The sequence below is a fragment of the Ochotona curzoniae genome, unplaced genomic scaffold (genome assembly GCF_017591425.1).
Source record: "Ochotona curzoniae isolate NIBS_2020 unplaced genomic scaffold, NIBS_Ocur_1.0 contig_2692, whole genome shotgun sequence".
Taxonomy (NCBI): domain Eukaryota; kingdom Metazoa; phylum Chordata; class Mammalia; order Lagomorpha; family Ochotonidae; genus Ochotona; species Ochotona curzoniae.
In genome coordinates this window covers 9,526,244-9,553,764 of record NW_024465556.1, presented here as the reverse complement: position 1 = coordinate 9,553,764, position 27,521 = coordinate 9,526,244, and the positions used below count along the sequence as shown (strand labels likewise).

Below are 27,521 nucleotides of genomic sequence, written 5' to 3'. Positions count from 1 at the left end.
TAAAAAAGTGAATAAAGCAATACTAACTTCACCTTTGTAAAAGGATGGCTGATTAACTGGATTGTACCCAAATAATATCATACCCTATAAATCTAGCCTGGCACCAAGAGTAGAAGAAAATTAGATTCCTTTTCTTAGGAATTTGAACTTAGTATGCAAAAATTAGACCAGAAGTCAGGAAGCCAAGAGAATCACTGTGCAAACACCTTCAAATTGCAACCTTGTGATCTCCATGCCTCCAGTTCCAGTTGCCTAAGTCCCTGGCTTATATATCTCTCCAGTATTTAATACCAAGAGATTCCATCTCCATTTTCAGATGATGCATTTCCTTACAATAACTACTTCTTTCACTCCAGCTAGCCTGAGAAGATCCCTTTCTCACTCTCTTTTCAATCAAGTTAACTTGAATGGAAAGAGGGGCCTGAGAAGTATATTCACTATGTTGTTGGAATGGAAACTGAGTCCAGTGGTTGGCCTCCCCCTGGAACAGCAGGCCAAGATTGCTTCACTTTAGCATATACCACAAAAACCGCACACATGAGGCCAACAATGCTTTTTCCATGATCAGATGTCCCCCCCCAGAATTATGTGAGATTTTTCATTTTTCTCAAAGATTATTGAACTATTAATTCAGAGGTCTCAAAATATTTGTCCAAGCTCCAGTTTTTATAAATGAGCTTAGAAGAAAGTTTAAAAAAAGGAGAGAGATAATACTTAAACCTCTGCCATATTAGTTTTGTTTTCTGGGTGCAGGGACCTTCTAAACCTCACATTAAAGCGTCACACGTTTGGACAATATCAGAAAAAAAATTTCCCTGTCTAAATTACATTTTGAAGTACACTGAATCATAGACGTTTTACAAACTCCTTTGAATGGAAAGAGAGGGAGGGAAAGAGAGAAAGAGAGAGAGAGAGAGAGAGAGAGAGAGAGAGAGAGAATTACCTAAAATCACCCCCATTCAAGACCAAGTCCTCCCGACATGTTTTGATTTAATTAGATGCTCTGTAGTTAGCCATTAAACTGGTCTCCTCCTTTAAGAAGGCTGAAACCTAAACCCCAAATGTATTTGGTAGTGTCCAGAGGAAGGCTTCTGACATAGTCTCCTGGTCCACTTCTAGTCTTACTCGTCTGGAATCATCAACAGTAAATCTATAAATATTCTTGAGTCTGGCCATTATTGCTGATATCCATCGAATATTTGCTATTTATCAGCTGTTTCATTAGAATTAAGTGTATGGATCCCCACAAATGATCCTATGAATAAATGGGTTTATTATCGGGCTTATTGATAAAGAAACTGAGTTATCAGAAGCACAGCATTAATTGATAGAGACAGCAACCAAGGCAGGCAGTTGGACCTCCACAGAACCCTGCTAGCTTCACTGCATTCATCTACAGGGCTCTGCTTGTCCAGTTTCCTGAATAGTGAGTCATCCCTGTGCTGTCAGTCTTCACCGAAATGCAGCATAATAAACAGCCCCAGGAAGTCACAACTAGTTTTCCTGCAAGATGTTGGAAGAAAATACAAATACACAGGAAAAACAAATAAGTTCTCAGAATCTCAGCACTGCAGAGAACTCTAAGCTTCTGCCAACCACATGATTCTTCTCACTTAATGGAGACATTGTACACATAATTCAGTTTTCTCATGTTGATTTTAGGAAAGGTATGACATGATTTTATGTTGGAAAAGATCCAACATTAGGAAAGATATTCCCTTTGTGCTATTCTTTCAATGTTACTAAAATGGTCAAGAGAACAGTCTTGCTTGGTAATAAAAGGACTATTTTTTCTTTACTCTCCTTTATAAAAAAAAGAAGGAGTCAGCAGTACATATTTAATTAATAATACTCTAAATTCGTATGTTTTAACAATACTCTAAATTCATTTTATTTTAATTATTTTTGTAATTATCTACTTTACTGGCTATTCATTTTAAAGTGACACAAAATTTGTTTTCTTACTCAATACACATTTTACATTTGTTTTAAAAATGATTACTTTCAGGGCACCCATCGTGGCTCCACAGGCCAATCCTCTACCTGATAGTGTCAGCACCCCATATGGGTACCAATTCCAATCCAAGCTGCTCCATTGCCCAGCCAGCTCCCTGTTTATGGACTGGGACCCTGAACACCCATGGGAGACCTGGAGGAAACTCTTGACCATCTGGCCAATGCAGCCATTTAGGAAGTGAATCAGAGCATGGAAGAATCTCTCTCTGTCTCTCTCTGTGCTTCCTCCCTGTAATTCTGCTTTTCAAATAAAAATAAATAAATCTTTGAAAAAATGTTTATTTTCATCTTTTGCAAAGCAAATCAAGAATGAACAAGAGAAGAGAGATCTTCCATCCACTGATTCACTACACAAATGCCTGCAAATGGCCAGAACTGGGCCAAATGGGGGCTGGGAGCCTGGAGCTCTCCAGAAGTGTCCTGGTGCCTGGTGTGGACAGAGTCGTGTATACTGCAGCCATCATCCACTGCCTCCAGGACGCATGAATAAGAAACTAGATGAAAACAAGCCAGGATTCAAACTGCGGACTAGAACCCTAGAATTTCAAGCCCAGGCCTAACTCATTGTGTTGCAACATCCATCTGTAAAGTAGCTTTTCAAATACACTTACTTCAGTAAAACTTCGAGTCCATTTAAAGAAAAATGAAATAGTATCTTCTCACATTTCTGTATGCCCTTTTAGCTTGCCTACCCACCTGAGGAGGTGAGGAGGTGAGGAGGGGCAGGAGTGGTGGGGGTATGGTGGAGTAGGGAGATGGAGTAAAGACATCTCTGCTTGAACAATTCTGGCTCCAGGAGTAAAATCTACCAAGGTGACCAATGGCCTGAGTGAGGTTTCCGAAGGCCCAAACTTTCCCCAGCCTGAGGAAGTATCTGTGTTTCTAAAACTGCTTGGACTGCAGATTCTTGAGCTTTCCTGCATCCCATCTTCGACCCCAGGAAAGCATGTTCCTCTGAACGGCGGGAGTGACTGCCAGGGAGTGCTTTGCAGGAAAAGTAGGGAAGAGAGGCTACAGAGGTGCTCCCCCATGCCGACCTGGTTCGGCAGCACCTTGACCTTTGGCCCATCTGCGTCTTCTTTCCAACTCCTGTGCCCTAGGATCAGAGAAGAGGCCAAGGATGGACACTGGCCCCCCAGCACTAACAAGGGGATGGGCAGAGTCTGAGAATAATGCCCAAGAGCCTGGGGTTGAGCGGTTTCAGATTCTCCGGAAAGCCCGGCAGTGTAGAAGAGCTGGAGTTGGAGACTCCCCTCTTTGAAGAGTTCTCAGGAAGTTTGGGGGAGGGGCGATCCGCACTCTCCTTTTCCACCAGCCTTGTGCGCCCGCGGCTGTGAAGGGACCACAGCAGCTGCCAGACTCGCGCTGTCACGTCTGTGCCCTCGGGCGGGCTAACGTTGCTAGAAGAGGGGTCTGCGGGCAGAGCGCACGGGCCAGCATGGAGGGACTGGTCTTCCTCAATGCCCTTGTTACAAGGCTGCTGTTCGTGCTGCACTCGGTGGTCGGGGTCTGGAGAGTGACCGAGGTGAAGAAGGAGCCCCGGTACTGGCTGCTTGCATTGCTCAACCTTTTGCTTCTCCTGGAGACTGTGCTCACCCTCAAGTTCAAGCGCGGCAGAGGCTACAAATGGTGAGAGTGCTCGGGGAAAGGGAAAGCGCACGGGAGCCCAGGGTATTGTTCTCCCCTACACCCCACAGCACTCGTGGGCAGCCCCGGAGCCCATCAACCCGCTGCCCGCTGATTCTTTCTTGGAATTCCGGTCCCCTTTGTCCTCTCCGGGAGCTTGGAAAGCTCTGGAGCTGCCTGCGCTCCTATTGCGCACCCACAGGGTACCTTTGGGTTCCAGGGCAACCCTGAGAAGGCTGGAGCCAAGAGCGCAGCCACGAGTCACCCAGTGCCAGGTTTGGAAACTTGTAAGACACGATCAAAGCAAGGAAGTGCTTGTCTGTTTTTGCACAAAGTGCTCCCTCAAATAGGGAGGACCTGGGGACAAAGAGATTGCCATATACACTGCTTTTTGAATTTGGGTTGTGTGGGTGCGCACAAGTTCCTCTGCAAGCGCGCAGGTGGAGAAATGCCTTTTGGTGAAAGTCAGCAGTCTGCAGAGTCGCACGCTCTGGGCAGCTTCCCCAGAAAGAGAAGCCCCTCGTTGCATGCTTGCGGTTTCAGCCCCTTCCTTTTCTTCCATCCCAAGCGTGTAGGGTTCTCTGGCATCGCCTGAGCTGCAGGTGTCTGGGTTTGGTGGCTTCAGAACTAGATGAATGGTCAGTTTTTCGGGGAACCAGTTGTGTGTCATGCTGGTTTATGTACCAATAGGTAGCGGTTCTTTCTTGACCTCAGCATGCAAGGTCCTGCCTGATGCTTGCTTTCCTTCCCCTAAGGACCTGAATGGCAATAGAAGAATTGGGAAAAAAGATTCTCATGCCATTCATAGCCTCCACCCACTCTAGCCTCTACTCTCATCCCCAACTATTCAGGTGAGGCCTCCCTCTGTTTCCATCTTTAAAGAGTGAGTTTGTGTTTTCCTTCATGTCAATACTGTTCAAAACAGCTAATGCTATGACAAGGGAGAAAACAGTATTAATCAATTTATGAAATACATGGACTATGGAATTATAGTTGCTCTACCATGTTCTGGGGGAACGAAACCCTCTACAGTGGAGCTGTCTCTAGGATGTGATTTTTGTTTGAAATTACCATGGTTGGAATTTTTCTAGAATTATGAGCACTCAGATCACTTCAGAATAACTCTATTTTTATGTTATGTAAATTAAAATGCTACTAGACTGCCTCTTCTTTCCTTTCCACAGTTTATTAAGCATGAGCCATTTGAGATACATGCCAGTGTGTCTTTTACAGATTTAGAAAATGCATTAGTTTCCCAAATGAGCCTCAGGTTAAAGAGACAAAAAGGTGGTAGAACAATGATTTAGGTTCTGTTGAGTAGGCTGAATACGTGGAGGCAGAAACATCTTCACTACCAGGGGGAGAAATCTAAGTCTGAAAGCTGCTCTGAAAAAGTTGACCTGCCACCAACCGTCAAAGCTTGTGGAAGAAATGCCAACCTCAGAAGAGGGGCCAGTGCAGCAGGACATGCAATCTCTGTCCTCCCCCTTCAGCCACAGATGACATTAAATCACAATGCCATTGCAATGGCGCAGGCTTATTGTAGCCAACAGAATGTCACCTTCAGGTCTGTATCACTGACTGCCATTCAGACTGAAATCTAACTTACAAACAGGAGAGGAAAATGGTTTCTATAAAAATGGATGGCAATCAATGAGTTGAGTAAAATTGCGAACTAGGAATATTCTGGTGCTGTGAGCCTCAAACTCAGATTATGGGGTAAAAATGTGTGCTTCCCTATTTCTTTGCTGTGGACCCTTGAGCATACTGCTTGTCTCTGGACCTCAGACTGTGATCTGCAACTATGCTTAGAGTGAAGGAGAATTATGAAAGGATATGTATTAATGTCCGATCATCAAAATATAAAGGACTGGACTTTGCCAGATCCTTAGGTATTCCTGTTACTAAAAAGTATCCTTGTGTTATTTGGACACTTAGCCTCACAAGTCAATTTTACTTGAGAGCAGCCCGTGAGCCACTGACTCAGAGAAAATACCTCTTACCTGTATTTCAAAAGAGCATACCCATAATTTATATTTTAAATTATAGTACTAATTCAGGAAAAATGTTGCTGACTCTGTAAGTTGACCAGCACTTGAAATAAGTCAGGTAAAATATTGAGAGCTTATTATAAATTATGAAAAAAAAGAGTCTTTACATGTAGGTTAAATTGAAATATGCTGCTTCCACTGATGTTACCAAATACAACTGAGTTTGCAAATATGATCATTTGAGAGTGTCATTTGTTATTTGGCCATTTGTAATTTCAAACGTACATTTGAATAACGGAAAGGAATTTGATGTAGGGCACAATTCATTTCATAAGTTCACATTTTCAGAGTATAAAAGGACATAATATTTTACTGTTTTTAATGATAAGGAAAATTTTCAATCAGAAAATCTAAGCTGACAGAATAAAATAGGGATGAGATAAACATTGTGGTAACACCTGTATTACCTCTATATTGGATAATACTAATATCTAAAATCTATATGTAGTTCTATATAAATATCTATAGCTAAACCTTTAACTCATTGGTCATATGGTTTGGAATTGCCATTTGGTAACCCTAGTATTCACATGTAAAGACATGAATAAAATTTTTAACATCCATTTTGTTGGTGGAAAATATCTGAAAAAGGCCTGGATATGCATCAAAGGAAAAGTAGACAACTGTGGTATATTTATGTTGCAAATATATTTCTGGTACTAAAATAATGAGTTAGACTTTAAATCATTGAGCAGGAGATTATGTCCATGATATAGAGTGATCCTGTAAAAGAATTGCTCTTAGGAACAACTGAAATTAATAGTTCTACAAGTTGAAAAAAAGGAAGGAACATAAGCAGAAGTTACTGCTGTCACTATCCCCCCATACTGAAAATACAAGAAGGAAGGAGATGAAGGAGGAAAGGAGATAGGAAGGAAGCAAGAATGGAATAAAGGAAGCAGGAAGGGAGGAGGAAATGGATGGAGGAAGAAAGGGAGAGAATAGAATACTGTTTGAAGGATAGACTAAAATATATACATGTTGGGCGAAATCAATGTCTTTTCCTTTAACATAGGATCCATGAACCTCCTCTGGACTACTTTGAGTACTGTTCTTTTTACTACAGTTTACACCTGGAAGCAAGCAAATCAAATCCGCAGAAATCATGGGAACAATGAACAGTACTATAGAGGAAAATATGAACTGAATATCTTGAAATGTAGCAAACATATTACACTTGTCCAAAGAATGTTTCTTGAGGCTTCCTTTGGAAAGGAAAAATGGAACTAGAGTTGCTGATCTCAGCTGTCCAGGGACAAGCAGCATTACATCAATACAACTAACGTGCCAGTTGGAGCAGTTTAATTTGTTGGAATCCTATAGGATACAAAGAATGAGCCAACAGCACACGCCTTGTTTAAGTCAATAAATGCATGTTAGTGGATCTTACTCCCTCTTTTTTATTAAAAAAAGCTATTTTTATTTACTTCATCTGCATATTAACTTACATCTCTATAAGATGGAAATTAATATTACCTAGCTTACATTTTTTATTTAATTTTCTGTTTTTTGGGCAAGACTCCAGTGGATCTGTGAATTACTATTTAGAAAGAGTCAGATAGAAGAAAATACTGCCACAGTTTTCTAGCCAATACCAATAAAATATTCTTTAGGGGATAGAAAAATTACCAAGATTGTGTCAAGTTTGAAGCCTTTTCACTGGAGAGTGAGCAGTCTCTAGGAGTAACTAAATATCTAAATGAAATGATTGGAAAAAGTACAGAATTTTAAGTACTGATCTTTCTTCATTAGAATTTTAAGAAAAATAAATTTATTGAATTAGGTAATAGCTTGCTGATTTGTTTCTTCTTTTTTTTTGTCTTTGTCTTTAGTTTTATCAAGTTCAATCAGAGAACTATTTGTTGAATTGCTTAATAAGCAAGCACAGTACTGTGCTAGACATGATACTATGCCAGGCAAAAGAAACAGAAAACAAACACACTTGAAATTTTAAAGTAAAAGTAACATATAAACTAAATGTTGAAACTGTGGCAGTGGAAATAATTATGGATATTTAGCATTTACTGCGTTCCAAGCTCTTCCAAGTGTTCCATATTGATTATTCCACTTAATACTTACAATAGTTATTGAAATTATTTTATGCTTCATCTCCTTTTTTTTTTAAAGGAAGAACTTGAGGTACAAAACTGTTAAATCATTTCATCCAGGAGCTGGTGGACAATTGGGAAAGAGAGAAGTGAAGATCCTAGCTTACTGCACTGCCCTCTTTAACAACCAAGACAAGAAAGAAGGTGATGTGGTTTACAGAGTGAGAGTGAGAACTATTCATAATTTGAGCTACAACAGGAAAAATGAGGAAAATCTGCCTCTGGAGAGGGCAGTGAAAGTGTTACAGGGCAGTATGTGAAACCTTTAGCAGATCTCTCTGTAGAGTACTAATTTCTTACCATTTTACTTTCTTCAACACTGTATGGGACTTTAATGGTATGTATTAGGCATTGTTCACATATTGAGAATGTGAAAGTGAATTAAAAGAGCAAAACACTGATTCAAAACAAAAGCCCTCATATTTTATAGCTGGGATCACAGGAAGTCAGCAAATAACTAAAATATGCGAAGCAACAGGCAATAAAAGGTAAACAAATGAGTGATCTATAAAGACCTAAGTGGTTCAGGTCACACGGGCGGGAGCGTGCAGAGAAGGTTAGTTCCGTAGTCAGAGAGGTCCAGATGAGGAGGCAGACCTGAGCTGAGGCCCCGAAGAACAAAAACCAAGCATCCAACCAGTTCCCCAGGAAGAAGAGAAAGGCCAGAGCAGGGCACCACTTGTGATATTCACAGTCATGCACTTCTCTCCATCACAAAGGATTTTATAAACAACAGAAAAAGAATGGGGAAATAGGAACACTCTTTTCTCCCAAATCCAATCTTTTCTGGACTACAGAGAGGATGACATGGAGGGATATGGAAGCAGATTCTATGACTTCCATATGGCCAAGTGCGACACTGGAAATTCTCCCAGAAGACAGATTATTTATCTATTCACACTTACTGTTCAGTTTTCCTGAATTCTCTCCTCTTTAGTTATTACAATAATAGTTTCCATTGTATATTCAATTTAATCAGTCCCACCTACAGTAAGTATCTGGAGTTTTATAATATATATTTTCTATGTCAGTTTGTGAGTATGTCTGTTTTGTATTCCAAAGCCTTGAGCTCAATCCAATGTCTAACTTAAATTTCTATCCTTTTTGGATGTGTGCATTAAAATGTTACGAGCAGATGGTTTTTCAGAAATCCAAGTCATGGTTTAGGAAGGGAAAGCCTGGTTAAGCTAGTACTGTGTTTTACTTTCAGAACTCATATTTTCTTATTTCACAGTGGACTTGAGACCAACATAATCATTATGTCTGCAATTAGAATGAGATCTCCAAGAAGTTGAACCATAGAATTGTGATAATGCTTTCTCCACAAATGTGGTCAACCAAGGCTTTTAGAACTGAACATTAAGGCTACTGATATTTTGTAACTTCTTGTATATGATTGGAAGAAAAATAAACTACAGATTAATGTGGGCAACTCTCATGAATCAATATAAATATTTTCCTTTAAATTTCATGCATTTTCCCTTCTCATGCCAGTAACATTAAGCATATGGCATCAGAACAAATCTGAACAGTCTGAATTTATAAGCTGGAAAATTCATATTTACATTGAGGTTTACTCTCCCCATATGCATGTTCCTCACTTTCTAGAAGCTTCTACGAAGTAACTGATACAAGGAGAATTCAGCCTGCACTGAACACATATTGTAGGTGCCATACAATGTATTTAAAAATATTTAGTTGAAGGAGCAGAGAAGGTAGAGTAGGAGGAGGGGAGGAGGTGAAAGAGGAGAAAGGTGGCAAAGAGAAAAAGAGGAGAGGGGATGGGAGGGGTGGAAAGGAGAAGAGAGGAGAGAGGAGGAGAGGATAGGAAGGGAAGAAAGAATGTAGATTCTAAAATTGATTCATACTCTGATACTCTTACTGGATTTGTCCTGATAAAGCACTCTGCCAAGTCTGAATATAAGATACTTGCACTGTAATAATGTTTGTTTTTGCTTTAGGCGTATTAGGGCATTTTAGATTAAGTGAAGAATATAGAGTACAATTTCTTCTCTCAGTTTCTATCATACTTTGGAAGTGTGGCTCTATTTAAAAAGAAACAATTGGAAATAAGGTGAAAATTAGGCTTAAAAGCTGTAATATTCTTCTTCAGAAGTATCTTCTCTTCACAAAATCTAAACATTCTTGGAGAACTTTGAAAGAACAAAAAACGATGCTATGGTAATGGTTATTCTCAATGCATTTACCATTTCATCATCCCTCCTGTCATTTGTTTGATGTCTTAAAAGACCCCTAAGAAAACAAACTTTTTATCTTCTGATGTTGGCACATATCAAAACTCTACAGTCAATTTCCTATATGTTTGGAAATTCTCATGAACTTTCGTCAATACAGTTGTGGTCTCCCTTGCCAGTGGTCAGGCACAGAAAAAGGACTCTCGGGGAAGAAGTGGAAATAACAAGACAAATAAGTGGTGGTGGTGATCAGTGCCTTCCTAGGCATTGGGATCATCTTGGAAGGTCACAGGCCAGGAGATGACATACTGACTCTCCTGCTGGCAAACATGTCCCTCTTGTGCACTACCAGAAACATCTTGCTTAGACATTTAGATGCAAACTGCATGCTAAGGTTCATGTAGGGAAGCCAAGATAGGTGTTCAGATGAAAAATACTCTTGAAAGTTGGTAGACACAGTTGAGGAGTTCAATAAGGGTGCTTTGACCTGTTCTTTGGCTTCCATGAAAGCAAAACCCATTGGTTTAAAGTGGTTTAAAAGCTTTATTGAAAGCACTCAAAGTAATTTAACACAAGATTTTGAAACTTCTGTCTGTCCTCACAACTCCACTCTATGTTTTTTTTGTGTTAGAAAATACTGAGAAATGCAATATAAATTTTTTTTGATTCACATTGAAGTAATTTTCAATGTTAATTTTGATTCAATTAAATATTGCTCAGTTTAAGACTTGTTCATGTGATCAAAGCCAGAAAAAGAAAAATCAAATAAGGTAGTAAGGGACATTGTGGCTTTTTCTTTTTTACATACATTTATATTGTTATATAATTTCTTTTAAATGTTACTTTTTCAATAAGAACTTGTCACTTGTCATTTTTTGTAAGAAGAATATGAAAAATGTTTTTGAGCAAAGGAGAGTTAAGTAAAATCCATTCTAGGGCTAAATTGCCAAATATTGTGACATATAATTTTGTGAAAAATGTAATAGTTTTTTAAAATGACAACTTTGAATAAAAATAATGAATTGTTTTAGATGACATGAACTGCTAAAATGAGTATAGCTCTTTAAGAGCTCAGAGGAAATAATTAAACATATGTTTATACCTATATATACATACATATACATACATTTGATTAATAAAGAAAATCAGTGGCTCTGCTAGTAAATTTATACATAAAGAAGCGAACGCTTGAGTCTGGCGCCTTAGACCGCTCGGCCACCCTGACAAGTGTATACATAAAGAAACCCCCTTTGATCCTTTGAGATATTGCTGATATACTTTAAAGACATTCCATAGGTAAGCCAAGGCTATAGGATTAAAATAAAACTGAGAAGAATATTTTTTCACTTATTACTATTATTTTATCATAAAATTCTATGGGCTCTGGGATTTCCCTTACCCTTCCTCAATTGATTTCCCCTGTATCATTACAATAGTATAGTCCTTCATAAACTGTCATTAAGTCCATCATTGTGGGCATACACAAAGGCAGAAAATCCAGTATTCTATTATCATGATATGTTTAACAGTTTCTTTGGGACTCCATCTGGAAGTAGAGATACATACTGCAATGTATCCTCACATCTGAATATGGTAGTCTCCAATACACAGTTACTATATAATTCCCTTAAATGAAAAGCCACAAAACAAAATCAACAACAGGAAGAAAAAAGAAATTAAAAACATCATGAAATTAAACAACATACTACTGAATGACTAATGTGTCACTGAAGAAATGAAAAAGAAAATCAAGAACCTTCTTGGAGAAAATGATGCTACTGTATGACCTATGAGTCAGTGAAGAATTTAATATGAGAGAAAAAAAGCTGTTTTGAAGAAATGAAAATGAAAACAAAAACATCAAAACCCTTAAGATATAGTTTCCGCTGATTTTTTTTGGTGAGATGTGTCTCCTATAGTTAACACATAGGTGGGTTTTGATTTTTTTATCCGATCTACTAATCTATGATTTTGAGTTTAAGCCATTTACATTTAATATTAACATTAATATGAATAGCTGGTAATGTGGTCCTGTCATTTTAGCAATGGGTTTTCATTGTTTGATTTAGTCTTCTGTTCATATTTGCTTTTTGGTGGATGCTATTACTTTTCTCAAATTATTATTATTGTTATTATTATTATTATATGACACAGCTCCATAGGCTTTGGGATTTCCTGTCCCCTTCTCCAAGTCTCCTCCCCTCCCAATGGTTTCCCCACTAGTATTTCAAGTGGTAGTCCTTCATGAACAGTCATAAGCCCATCATGCAGCTATTGCAGTGTTTCCAGATATTGTAGGCATGGACAATGTTAGAGAGTCCAGCTTCCTACTGTCAGGATATTTTCAATTGTTTCAGTGGGAGTCCATCTTTGGATGCATAGAGACATACTATACTATGTCTCCACATCTGAACATGTCAGTCTCTGCTATACTTCTACTCTATATCTCCTTAATTACATAGCCAGTAAACAATCCACAACTGGGGAAAACCAACAAAGTTTCATCAACATAAAGTTAAAGGACATGCCACAAAAAATACCAATGTGTTGCTAGAGTGATGTAAAGAAAAATCAAAAACATTCTTGTAGAAATTGATGCTACTGATGACCCATGTAGTGCTGAAGAAATAACAATAAAAACAAGAACATCATTACTTATGAGATGTAGCAAAAACTGAGTTGAAAGCGACATTAACAATCTCAGGTGTTTACAAGCAATCAAAAAGTCTCTTATGAATGATCAATTAATGAATTACAAGAACTTAGTTAAAAAGATAGAAATGACTAGGAAGTGCAAAAAGGTAAAATTTACATAAAATAATTAGATTTGACCCCCCCTAAAAACTGCCAGTTGAAACAAGAAAAATCTATTCCCTAAAAAGATGAGCAAAACAACTCCTCAGCCATATTAGCACTGCGTGTCACCAGGGAACAATCACTTAAATTAGAGATGAAAGTGAAATAGTTCCTACATTTTGCTCTTTACGTAGGTCATGTCATTGTTGGCATGCTCACTAGTATGGAGTGTAATTTTTTGCTGTTTAGGTATATTTAGAAGTTTCATTGGGAGTCTACCATCATTTCTTAGTAGAGATGTCTTCTGTTTATTTTCCTTGATTCCTGCTAGTCTAATCTCCATTATATCCTTAATTTGTGGAATTATGTGTGTGTTTGTTCTCCTTTTTTGGTTATGTATTTTTGATGGATATCTGTCCTTTTGGGATTGGCTTACTTCATGTTATAAATTGGTCTCCAGGTGGATTCATTTGGATGCAAATGATAAAATTTCATTCTTTTTAATAGCTGAGTAGTATTCCATGGAGTAGATGTACCACAAGGTTTTTTGTTTGTTTGTTTGTTTTTATTCCCAGTAAATCCAGTAATCCTTCCACAGGCATCTAGGTTGTTTCCATGTTTTTACAATTGTTGACTGTGCTCCAATGAAAACAGGGATACAAGTTGCTTTCTCATGTATTAGATCCTTTGGATATATTCCTAGGAATGGGATTGCCGGGTCATACGGTAGGTGAATTTTCAGTTGCCTGAGTATTCTCCATACCGGCTAACACAGTCGCTTCAGCAGCCTGAAGTTCAGCAGCAGCGAAGTAGGATTCCTTTTTCCCCACATCCTTGCCAGCATGTGTTGTTGGTAGTTTTCTGTATGTGGGGGCCATTCTCACTGGAGTTAAGTGGAATCTCACTGTTGTTTTTGAATTTCCTCAAGGGAACATTTTTAAGTATCATTTGTAGGGCAGGCCTGGAAGAGGCATATTCTTTGAACTTTTCTTCACTGTAGAAAAAAAATTATTTCATTTTCAAAGACAAAGGAAAGCTTTGCTGGGTACTTTATTCTAGGCCAACAATTTTTTGCTTTTAGAATCAGGAATATGTCACTCCATTCTCTTCTGCCCTGCAGAGCTTCCTGTGAGAGGTCAGTTGTGAGTCTGATTGCCATTTTTCTATATGTCAATCATTTTTTTTAATGTGCACATTTAAGAATCTTTCCCTTATGTTCTACCAAACAGCTTGATTAGTGTGCTGAGCTGAAGATCACTTTTGGCCAACCTTGTTGGGAGTTCTGTATATTGTTTCCTGGATATTGTTTCCCAAGTTTTCTCCAGATTAGGGAAGTTATTCTTTATTATTTCATTGAATGTATTTTTAAACCCAGCTTGTCTTCCTGAGCATTCTGGAACTCCCATAATTCCTTTATTTGGCATTTTAATAGTGTCCCTTAATTCTTTAATATGTTCCTTAGTTTGACACAGTTTCCTTTTCCAACTTTTTGATTGCTTCACCATTGTGGCAAGCAATATTTTCCAATTATGAGAGTCTTTCTTCTGCCTCATTCATTCTATCATTGAGACTTCTGACTGAATTATTAATTTACCCCATTGTGTGTTTCATTTCAAATAATTTGGCTTGATTTTGTTTCAGTGTTTCTGTTTCCTGTGTGTATGTGCTTCTCTTTGTTGATAAGAATCTTTATAACATTTTTTAAAGTTCTTTATCCCCCATTTCCTCAATGTCTTCCTCAGTTAACTCTGAGGTTAGCAAAGGTTTTGCTCCTTTGCAGGGGAGTCTTCAGTAATATTCATTGTGCCTCTGTCTCTTCTTTTGCTCTTGGTCATTGTACTTCTGGTTAGCAAATTCTCCTTCAGGGAGGTTTCTAAGTTGTGTCACCCAAAGGAGTACAGCTCAATTTTACTTAGTGTGTCTGGTACCTGGTTCTTTATTTGCAGTCACTTGTGTCACACCCTCTAGTGAGTTGCAGGCCTGAATTCTTGTGTTACACTTCCACCATGGTCTCCTGTAGCCCCAGCTCATGGCTTACCACTCTCCACCTCCTATGACCCCGTGCTATGGCTGTGCTGTTGTCTGTACAACCTTTCTCCCACTTCGGATTTGAGCAGGTCTCAGAGTTAGATAGACACCAGATATCCTAAATAAATAGATTGTTGGTGGTGCTGATCTTGCTGCAACCTGCTTGCCATAAGGTCACTGGGCCACTCAGATCTGTTTTGACCCAAAGGATGCCAAAGTATGTATTATTTTCCCTGTGGGACCAGTACAAGGCATTGATCTCAGAGAGTGTGTTCCCATTTCAGTGCATGTTCAGCTCATTATTGTGCCTGCAGTCTCAAAGTCTTTGCCACACTATACAAAATAGCTCCTTACATGACACTGGTGGAGTTGTTGATATGCTGGCTGTTGGGTCTGGGGGCTACCTATATGTATTTTGGGTGAGACCTGTAGATTCCCACATTGGTGCAATGCACTGAGCCAGAAATGATTTCACTCCCAGCTTAGTGCATGCACTAGCCCGTACCATAGCCTTTGTCTCCCTACATAAAATGGTGCCCAATGTGGCTCTGGTGGGGAGGCCTGGGCTGTGAAATCACCCTGTTCCTGCACTGCCTGATTGGGATTTGCTGCTCTGTCTCTGCTCCTGGTCAAATCAAACAAATCAGGATGGGCAGTTCTTTGCCTGAGTTCAACTGGATCATTTAAGTTTATAAAAGTTACAGCTCAGAAAGCATATTATGTGATTTCCTTAAGTAAAAGGTTCTTGCAGATACCCTTGGTCTACATTTCATTTCCATTTCTTTAGTCCTTTCTGTATTAATAATTTCAGATACAAACATTTAACTGTTTGCATTGTAAGTCTTACCTGGAGATTTCATAAGAACCTAACTCCATTGGAGAGAGATGAGAGAGTGGAAAGAGATGAAATCCAGTATATGGCTTCAAATAATTAATAACAGACATTCAAATTTTATATACATATAACTTTTAAAAACTGTAGCATGTACTGGCTTATGATCAAAATAAGGATTATGAGTTGTTCCTGTTGAGTCCTTGAGATACAGATGATGATGGTGTTTGCAGGTGTTTGTGATGCAGATTGGAGGTGTGTGATGTACCAGTTAAGACTTGGGTTAAGGAACCTGCGTCTCGCCTCAGGGTGGCTATTCCAGGTGAATCTAGGAGTCTAGAACTCTGGGATTTCTACATGGGTGACAAGGACCCAAGTATTTCTACCATCATGTATTATCTCTCAAGATGTGCATTAGCAAGGAGCTAGATCAAAAGAAGAGTAGCAGGGGCTAGAATCAGGCATCCCAATATGGAATGGGGGTATTTTTAGCTGTGGCTTAACTATTGTGCAAAATGCCTGCTAAGACTGTAGCTGTCTGTCAATGCACACTCTAGGAGGTAGTAGTGATTATTAAAGTAACTGGGTCCCTGATAAACACATGGAAGACTTGGGTTGAGTTCCCAAATCCTAGTTTTACTCCCAGAACAATGTTGCATGTATGTGGGGGTGATGGGGATGAGCCAGTGGATGCGGGTTCACTCTATTTTTTTTTTTTTTTTGCCTCTCAGAAAAAAAAAATACAGAAAGAGTGTGAGCCCATCAACACATCAACATATAAGAAACTAGTATTTCAACACAGTATTTCAACTAGTATTTTAACAGTTTGGGGAGATTATTTACCCAAAAGCCACTTTAGAACCTGTCAGGTTCTTCTTTTAATATTTATTGGGAAAGAAAAGGAGAGCTGATTAATTAACTGATTCACTCATTAAATATCCAAACAACGTCATACTGGCCCAGCTGAAGCTAAAACTAGGGACTTCAGTGCAGTCAAGGAACCCAAGAATTTGAGCCATACCATTACTTCTCAGACTTTCCATCTTTAGAAACCCAGAATCAGGAATTAGAACCGGGGATGGAAGGCAGGTACTCTGCATGCCAGCTGACATCTTACCCTATAGGCTAAATGCATGTCAAGGCATGTTGTTCTCAACACAGGCTCCTAGTTAAACAAGGCTATGACCTTATACATCTGTGTGTGTGTGTTCCTGTTTATCTAGGAAGATAAATGGATAGATAAGTGGATAGATAGATAGATAGATAGATAGATAGATAGATAGATAGATATATAGATAGATAGATAGATAGGTGGATAGATAGAGAAATTCTTCTTGGGCCCACAATATAATTTAATCTTCTACCTCTTTTTCTCCTTTTATCAAATGAGTCTCAAGAAGGCAGATTAAAGTTAAGAGAACATTACTTAAACATTTTGTTTTTAAAATCATACCAGGTTGGAATGCTGAGTTGCTCAGTATGATACAATGGAGTATCAGATAATGAAGTTTATGTTTTCTGTTATACAACACAGAAAATTTTGATTCTTAAAGTTTCACCGTTTTTTACATAATCAGTTTCCTAATTAGAGAAAATACTTCAAAAAGTTCATGCAAAATGGACATTAAGAAAAAAATGCATGGATTTCAAAATATTTTGTGCCAAAGATTTATCTTTTAGAGCCATTTTCCACAGACACTCTGAAGTACTTCTGTACAATGAAGTGGGTTAATATTTTTCCAATTATACCAGATGTGGAGAGTATTGTTCATTTTATGCTTAATCTCTTCCAAGAGTGAAAATATATATTCATTCAGTCTTGGTTTCCCTGGATTATTATTCTTAAATAACAACTAATTGAGAATTAATTTCAAATCTAATTCTGAAGTAGTCAATAAAATTGAATTCCAGATAACATCTTATGTGTACAAACAAAAATGTAAATATCCCAATGGTTTCTCAGACTAGAATTCACTTCCATCTTACTTTCAAATAGGAAACAATCTCTCTTGGTCTTTCCTTTGATACATAAGGTCAAACAGTTAATTTTCTTTCTTATTCAGGAGCATGCAAAACTGAGTTTTCTGGTGTTTCTCCATAGCCCAGTCATCTTGAAAGTCAGATTTTGGTAATATCATGACCTATAACCTTTTGTTTTCGATTTGGTTTCTGCAGAGTATCAACTGTGGGAGAGTATCTATATTAAAAATTTATTTTAAAGACCTCTATTTCGTTATCTTTTCTCCTTTCCTCTCCACAGAATTTAAAAAAGAATAAATTAATGAAAGGTTTAGACTGCATTCTTAATTTTTACTTGTCATTATGTTTGTTGACTTTTGTTCCCTATATTATAATAATATGGTTTGCATGGTATCTTATTTCAAAGCATTCTGGTTATGAAGCAATCAAAATGTACATTTCCAAGGTCATTTTAAATTGTCACAAATGTATAATAAAATGTTTATCTGCTATTCTATTTATTCTACTTGAAAGGAATTGAGAGGGATAAACTCTTCTAACTGCTTGATTCACTTCTTCAGTGAGTGCAGGATTCATTCTGCCGTATAGGTGGCAGGGGCCTAACCACTTGAACCATCATCTACTGCCTATTATTGTTAATAAGTTTTAACCCCAAATGTGCAAGATTTGGAATTATTTGGTAATTCAGATTATATTTAGTCCTCGTGCAATACCATCGCTGGGCTTTTGAGGAACAGAAGTCTCTCTGCAATCCACCAAGGAGAGTCTGCATGAGGACATGAGGAGAAGGCACTGTCAGCCAGCCAGGAAGAGGCCTTCTCCAGAGCCCAACCACACAGGCACTATATCTGCCCTCCTCCTCACCGGAATTATGAGAAAATAATTTTCAATGGTGGAAGCCACAAAATCTGTAATATTTCGTATGGCAATCTGAAATGACTGACCAGTGATCATCCCAATGGCAAACTAAGAGGTCAGCGGCAGAACTGACATTTGAACCCTCATGACTCTGCCTACAAATCCCACACTTTCAATTTTCTCCTGAATTCTGAGTTGGAAAACAATGAATACAAGAAGGTTTTTGAAAAGTGTCAGACCTTGAAGCTATCGTTTGTATTTTTGTTTCACACGTTTAGCAAACCTGCATAAAACGAATAGAGAGCTGTCATTCTTCATTCTTGCGTTCTAGAAGGATGTTATTATTGCTCTCAAAATTGCAGGATAATGTTAAAACATGTAGCCAATATTTGTAAAACTGCGATGTTGAAAAAAAAATTCCAACGAGATTTACTATTACTGTATTTGTGCATTTTTTAAAAGTCATATAAAACACAAACATCCAGTGTTGTGGTTGGAACTAATTGGCAGTATACCATTAAAGCATATTAAAATTAACATCTATTAATTGGATTAGAAATTCAGCGAGAATGACAGCTGCTAAAGCCTTTTACAGTTACTTTGTTTTTCTATAATCCATATGGCAGAAATAGAATACTGCTTTTTCCTTATTGAAATAAACATTTAAATCTAAAAAGAGTCTACTCAATGTGGTCAGAGTATTTACAACTGTTTCCTTTGCTTAAAAATGTTATTATTAAAACTGAACTATCTTTTTCCTCCTCTTTCACAGGTTTTCTCCAACCATATTTTTATATTTGATTAGCATTGTTCCATCATTGTGGCTTCTTGAAGTGCATCATGGAACTCAGGTACTTCATTTTAAGAAGTGGGAAATGGGAACATTCAGCAATAAACTACTTTTGCAGAACGATCTGATTTGTTTCAATAATGTGCTTCTTAATGGAGTTATTAAGCATCAAATACGAAACCATCATTAAGACAAAGTGAATCTATCAATAAGAATATTGCATGTACTTAATGATTAAGATTATATATTAATTAATATTTTTCATTACATACGTGTTTAAAAGATTTATTTAATTATTTAAAGTGAAGATATCAAGAATAGGAGAATTGAGAAAGAGAGAAAGACACACACACAGATTTTCAATCCATTTGCTCACTACCTAAATAGCCAGTGCTGGGCCATGCCAAAACCACGAGCCAGGAACTCTATCCTGGACTCGTGACTCAATGCTCTGGTATGGTATGCTGGCATTGAAAGCATCAGCTTAACCCCTCGTGTCACAATGCCAACCCCTGTAATACAGATCTTATTCATATCGCTCCCTCCCTTGGCCACTTCATGCTCAATGGAGATGTGAGTGTTTGGTTTTAGCTCCTGTGGCTTCAATGCGCTTGTATTTTGTGGTAAGAGTAAGCAGGTCTTAATAATCTGCCTTCCTGGGGATAACATTTTTCAGAATTACAAAACTAAAGCCAAAACCAAACCCTGATCTGTACTCCAACATGTAGAAAGAATTGAAACTGTAGGGACTATTTAAAATAGTCTTACCTAAAACACACTTTTGCAGACTATAGGAGATTCACCTTGGGATGTTTCAAGAGCTTCCCAATGAAATAGGAATGCTTATTCCAGAGCCGTAAAGGTAAAGAAGAGGACCATGGGATCCATCATTGGAAAGGGCAGGCTTGTATGGATTGGACCACACTGTTCTATAAGTCAAGCACTCATTTCTAGTAAGATCTCCTATTTTTAAAATACAGATTTGTTTTTAAAATTAAAGAAATCCATTTAGAAGCTGGCACGTGGCACAGGGAGTTAAGCCACTTACTCTGTGTGTTTATATCCATATATGAGTTCCCACTATCCTGTTCTTTACCACCGATTCAGGTTCCTTCTAACGCACTTGGGAGGCAGTAGGTGATGGCTCAGGTGTCCTTGTTATCCAAGTTGGAGACAAGGATGATGCTCCTGACTCCTGGTTTCAGCTTGATTGGGACCCAGCCATATACTGACTTTGCAGAAGTGAAGCAGCAGAAGGATCTCTGTCTCTCTCTCTCTCAGACATTATACCTTCAAATAATCTTTAATTTTAACAAAATTGATAGGCAGAGGGACAGATGGACAAAGAGATTAAGAGAGTTTCCATTCTAAGTATTTCATGCCTCAGATGTCTGTCATGGCAAGAACCAGTTTGGGTCCAAGCTAGGAGTCAGGAACTCAATCCAAGTCTCCTACACAGGTAGCAGAGAACAAATTTCTTGAGTCATTATGGCTGTCCCCTAGAGCCTGAATCAGCAGGAAGTTGGAGTTTAGAGCAAGAGTTGCATATGATACCCAGATACTCTGAAGGGAATTTCTTAGGTGGCATCTTAAACAGTAGACCATCTGCTTGCCCTAAAGAAATTTAACTGAACCACATGCTATGGGCACAGCTCTAGCTAACAGGTTCTAATGTGGATTCCATCAACCTGTTATTAATGTTCTCTACCACTCTGAAAAGGCCCGTGAGTGAAGTTCCCAGACTCCAGTGTGGACATCAAGGTTCAGGTTATATGATTCTAATACAGATAAACTGTAGTTAGGTAGGATATATATATATGTATGTATGATTTATTACACATATATTTATTACATATTACACATTATATATTTTATATTTTATAGATATTTTAGATTTATTTTATTTTTATTAGAAAATCAGATAAACAGAGAGGAGGAAAGACAGAGAAAGATCTTTCATCTATTGATTCACTCCCCAAGCAGCCACAATAGCCAGAGCTGAGCTGATCAAAAGCCAGGAGCCAGGAGCCTCTTCCAGGTCTCCTACACAGGTGCAGGGTCACAAGGCTTTGGGCCATCCTAGACTGCTTTCCCAGGGCACAAGCAGGGAGCTGGATGGGAAGCAGGGCTGCCAGCAGAACTGCTGCCAATATGGGTTTCCAGTGTGTGCAACGCAAGGACTTTAGCCACTAGGCTAACACGCAGGGCCTGGTAGGATATATTTTGACACCTAAACTAATAAAATGCTTTAAGCAAGATCTTAGTCAATATAGCATAGCTATATAGAAATCTCTTTGCTATAGTCAGTAATGTTACAACAGACTTAAATCTCCACTATATAACCTTATCTGAAAAATGCTTGCTCCAAATTTTAAACACAAAAAGGGGAATTTAGCTTTGTAGTCTTTAAAGAAATTCACAAGAAAAGCCCACTAGCATAAGCACAAACACAGCATTTTTCTTCCTTAGATCTCCTGTTAAAAACATTAAAGTGATTGACTATGTCTGAAGCAAAAATTGTTTTCTATCTATAGATTGGTTGATTTGAGTTATCACAGTTTCTTTTTTTCCAAGAGCACCATAATGAGTTAAAAAAACTACTTCAATCTCTTTACTACCTACTACTTTCAGGGATATGGAAATAAGCTCTTATGGTTTGAATCAATTTTTTCCTTCACCTCCAATTCTATGACACAGCTATCATCCACAATAGCAATTCATTTCCCCAAATGCTTTTTTTAGTATAAATGCATTGCACAGTTAATTGATACACAGGTCAAATCCCATTACAACAAATAGCATGCAACCAAAAGCTCTTTTTTAATAAAAAAAAAAAAAAGATTTTTGAGCCAAAGGCAGTACCTCTTTAATTTTCATACTACAAAGGAAATTGAACCTTTAGTAGTAATGGATTTGACACTGAGAATTAAAATGAGTGCCCAGAGATTGAATTGGTCAGAGTGAACAGGGACAGAAGAAAATGTAAGAGAGACAAACAAAGTATGTGAATTGCATTCAGATAAATAAGACAGCTAGAATGGAGACGGAGAGACAACAAATAGCTCACTTAGCAAAGTTTGGTTGTGATAGCAGTCACTTTCATCTCTCATTCTTTTCAGAGTTTTCTGTTACATTTCTCACAGCAACTCCATGAGTTAGGCACAGTGCATACATTTCTATTTTATAAAAAAGGACCCTGTGGCTCAGAAAGGTTAAGTAATTTTCCTAAGGCCACATAGCTAATCAATAACAGTGCTGGCACTCACAATGTAATGAAATGCCTATTTCACGAAGCCATATCGCCTTTCCCAATAATACGTTTTAGAGACTTTGGAAGTTACACTGAAAAAAAAAAGTAATTTAATTTTCTTTTTCCATTTTCGGTTTACATCCTAAAGGTCTCGCATATGACTTGTAAAAGGAAAATGCCATGGCCTATTTCATGAAGGCATCTCCCTGTGTGACCAGTTTGGTACCTGCATTCTTGAATCTGGCAATATCTACTTGCTTTAAAAAATGTTTATAACAACAACAATTGTGACATTAGCCCCCTTGTCACATCTCTTGATAAAGTGGCACAATTAAAGTAACAACAATGTCTTAGACTTCATGACATCGCAGCCAGGTTGGATTCAAAGGAATATTTTTCATGCTAATATGAGTTTTAACAACCTAGCTCATGAAAAAATAGCATGCTAGGATCCAGACCAAGGACATGGAATCACCTGTACAATGCTGAATGGCAACAGTATTACTGAAGAAACAGTGCAAGTCAGGCTAGGTTTTAGGAGTCAAATCACTTCTTCATTGTAGTCCTAATGTAGTTGACGCTTAAGAGAAAGTCACATCCATCATAACAAACAGAATAACAAACTTGGAGAGGAATTTACATAAGTCTTTATCACACTAATAGGATGTTTGCCTGCAAGTTATCATACACTACAAGCAATGATAAAAAAAAAAGGCAAGGTGTTTATAGAATATTTAGAGAGAATGATGTGCGAAACACATTCAAGTCACCATTTCTTTTTGAAAGGCAGAGACACATAGAAACAAAGTGAGACAGAGTACGGTCTTCATTCTCCCAATGCCTGCAACCACTAGGTCCTCACACTCTCCAGAGCTGAACCACACCGTAGCCAGGAGCCAGGAACTTTCACGGATGTGGTAAGAATCCAACAACTCGAGCTCTCCTCTGCTAGCACCCAGTGTGTGCCTTGGCAGGAAGCTGAAACCGGAAGCAGCGCTGGGACCTAAACCCAGGCTCTCTGATATGGGTTACACATGTCCCAGCAGCCTCTTTGCTGCATTACAGCTCACCCAGTGCCCACCCTTTTTACCACATTGTCTTTTGGTTGCAGACAAAATGGTCAGGGGTGCCCTATTCATTATCTCGTACTAAGAAAGGAGTGATAAAACCACCCCATAATGAGGATCTGTGCTTTGTACGAAGTTTTAATGTTTTATTTTAATTCTAATTTTCCTGGGCCTTAGCTGAGTATGCACACATACATACACACACTCACACAATGTGTGCCAACAGCTGTAATTTGCCCCTACAGATAGGGCATTAGCCACTTTTATTCATTATTCTTGTCATTTTACTCATAATACTAGTTATTTGGATGGATACAAATAGTTTCTTGGCAGACTATCTTTTATGAGTTTTCAAGTAGCTCACAAAATGATTGATAAAATTGCAAAATAAGGAAAAAAATTTCTTACAGCTTTAGCTTTTTTAAAAAATTGTTTCTGCATAAAACAAAAGCGTGATTGTGAATGTTTGATAATGATAGTACTGGCTTTGTATTTCTGTGTATTTGTGTTTAATATACGTTAGTACTACGCATGTTTTTAAAAACTGCTTCAACCTTTTTTGAAACACCATTTGTAAAATAGCATTGTCTACACTGACATTTTAAGAGCCACACTTTTTCTCTCTAATGTTCTAGTCCTTGTCTTTTTCTACCTCAAATTATCAGCAGCTGGTTGGATAAAAATGTACTGTTAACTTGCATGAACATATATACAACCAAGAAATAGGCAGGGGGCAAAAGGCATTTCTTTTAGATCAACTGTCAAATTTTACACAAATTTAAATTGACTTCTGAAGTGACATCATAATATACACATATACATACACAAACACACATATATAGCATTCAATATGTTAATTTTTCTGTTTCCTTTGGTCCTTGACAGGCAAGACTGAAAGTAACTGAATTATAGAAAAGTGGTAATTTAGGTAAGAGGCTTCTGGATAAGAAAGAAATGTATTAAATAAGTGTTTTGACAAGGGCACTACGTGTTTATTGTTGTTACTGGTTGTTGGTTTGTTATGGCTGTTCCAAGGTTTGAGAGAAAAATAGTTATTCATTCTTAAGTTCTATTGCCCTCTACAATAAACCCTTATCCTCATGTATCTAATAGATGTCTTTGTAACCATAAGACATTTACAGTTGACACTCTTCTCATATTAATTTAAAGGTGTTTCAAAGCTATCATATTTAAATTTTCAAATATTTATGCATATTGTATGAACTACATATCTGCTCATGATCAGTTGGATAGACTGAAGCTGTTTTAAACCTGTATTACAGTCGTCTTGGGTTTACTTTGTTTTTCCGAATCTTAGCATTGCCCTGTTCAGTCTGGAGAAATGTCACAGAATAGCAGCAGCAAAGAAGTCTACAATCAAACATTGATCTCCAGGAAGCAAATCCACGGAGCTGAAGATCTCATTGAATCGGTGAGAGCTTCTCCCACAAGCATTAGAAGACACACAAATGGGGGACTTGGTGAGGGGAACACAACACATATCTCCAACTCAGTCCTTCTAAGAAACTGGTTGATTGCTTAATTGTTTGCCTTAGAAATTCACAAAATAACATTTTTATGCATTACTGAACATTTACAAATGTATAATAATTACAAGTACATAAATGTATTTTACTGGCAGTATTAGAATTAGAAACATTTAGATCTGACAATATGAAAACAAAGACAGACACATAAAAGAATGCTGTAATGAAAGAATTGGAATCTGACATGTATATATCATATCATATATGTATAAAATTGTAGCATGTCAGTTTTAGACAAATTTTGGTTCACAACAAAATTGAGACAAAGATACAGAGATATCCTTTATTCTCCTGCCTCCACAGAAATGCAGCCTCTTTCAACAGTACCCTGCATTAGAGTGCTATGTCTGTGTTGATTAATGAAACTATATAAACACATCAACACGCAAAGAACATGGCTAACATTAGTGTTCATTCCTGGGTTGTGTATCTATCATTATAGCGCCATATGGAGTATTTCTACTGTCACAAACATGCACTCTTGGGTAGTCAGTGTTGTTTTTGTCCACATGGTTTGGCCTTTTCCAGAATGTCCTATCATTATCTTCTTTCCCTTGGTAATATGTTCCCATGTATATTTTCATGGCTGGACGGTTCTTTTTAATGATAAACAACATTCCATTGCCTGTTTTATTATCCATGCAATTTCTGAAAGCATCTTGGTTGTTTTTAAGTTTTGGAAAATATGAATAAATTACCTATAACATTCTAAGGCAAGTTTTGTGTGGACATAAGTTTTCTCCTTTGAGTAAAAACCAAGGAGGGCACAGTTGCTGGATCATAGGACAACAGCATAATAATCTTGTAAGCAATGGGCAAACTGTCTTGCAGAGTGGTTGTACTTTCTGCTGTTTTACCAGCAATGAATGCGCTCCTGTTCCGCATTCTCCCAGTATACAGTATTGTCAGTGTTCAGGATTTTGGACATCCAATAAGTAATGATATATCTTTGTTGCTTTAATTTGCATTTCTCTGATGACATATGATAAGAATATTACGTCTCCTTATACATTTATTTATCATCTTCTTTAGTAAGATACCTGTTAAGGTCTTTGATCCAGCTATTTTTCAAATCAAGTTGTTTACTTATCAGATTATAAGGGTTCTTCGTGTACTTGGGATCAGTTATGAGATGTATGTCTTTCACATCTATTTTCTTACAGTCTGTGCTTGTGCTGTGCTTTTTTAATGTCATATTTTATAAACAGAAAGTTCTATTTTTAATCTTAATGAATCCCAGCCAATAATTCTTTCTTTCATGAAATGTGCCTTTGGTGTTGCATCTAAAATGTCATCAAATGAGGTCATGCAGATTTTCTCCAAGGTTATTGTTTAGCACTTGTTTTTTTTTTCCTTCATTTTATGATACATAAAGGTTCTGGGATTTCTTTTCTCTCTGTTTAAGACTTCTATACTTAACTTTTGTGAAGGCTAATAGGTTCATGTTTTTGTACGTGGATATTCCAACGTTATTTCTGGACACTATCTTTTCCCAATTGTATTGCCATTTCACAAAATACTTTTCACAGTAAGAGATCCCATTGATTCTGTGAGGTTTACTACAATTGACTCACGCCAGCACCATAGCATGGCAGGCTACGCATCTACCTGTCGAGCCTAGATCCCATATGGAAACAATTCAAGTCCAGGCTGCTCAACTTCCAATTCAGCTCCCTGCTAATGCTCCTGACACAGCACCCACATGAGAGAACTAGAGAAAGCTTCTGGCTCCTTTGGACTGGCCTACATCCTGCCATTGTGGCCTACTGGGGAGCGACTCAGTGACCTCTCCTCTCTCTGTAACTTCGCCTTTCAAATAAGAATAAATAAATCTTTTTAAAAAGCCTGCACATATATATAATTCAAGCTACAAAGAAAACTTAACTATATTACTCTGGGAAAATTTCTTAGAGCCTCCCTTCTCTATTTTTTATCTGACAACTAAATATTATTATTTTATCCTGTTAATATCCTTAATAGTTCCTCTACCAATGTAATTCCTGGATGAATTCTACATGATTTGTTCATTGTTTTATGGAAGAAATAAAGAGATTTGATGCAAATTAAATATTATCTTCATACAGTTACAATGATGTTAGCATCTACTTCTGATTTTTTCTTTTGTACATTTAATACTGTCAAGTAATAACTAGGTATAGTTTTCAAAGAGTTAAATAACTTTTATAAGTGAATTGAAATCAATATTTTATCCATGTGAGAGTTAAGTTATGACAGTCTTTAGGAAACCTCTATAGCATCGATATTACTTTTGAATTTATTCAGAAAATAACTGAGCAAAAGATGTCATCCAGCCATGAATGGGATATAAATTTTTGTCAAAGTTCCTCAATATAGGTAGATCAAAATTTACTTTCTG

The 27,521-nt window shown here is 37.6% G+C and overlaps 1 protein-coding gene across 1 annotated transcript in view; it reads left to right on the top strand.

Annotated features, from left to right (window-relative positions):
• The first annotated feature begins 3,454 nt into the window (after positions 1–3,454).
• TMEM26 (transmembrane protein 26) overlaps positions 3,455–27,521 on the top strand; it is a 44,528-nt gene continuing 20,461 nt past the window's right edge. The window contains exons 1-3 of the mRNA XM_040976041.1: positions 3,455–3,645; positions 19,263–19,341; positions 24,916–25,029. Coding sequence (XP_040831975.1) covers positions 3,455–3,645; positions 19,263–19,341; positions 24,916–25,029 — 384 coding nt within the window. The remainder of the gene's footprint in view (positions 3,646–19,262; positions 19,342–24,915; positions 25,030–27,521) is intronic.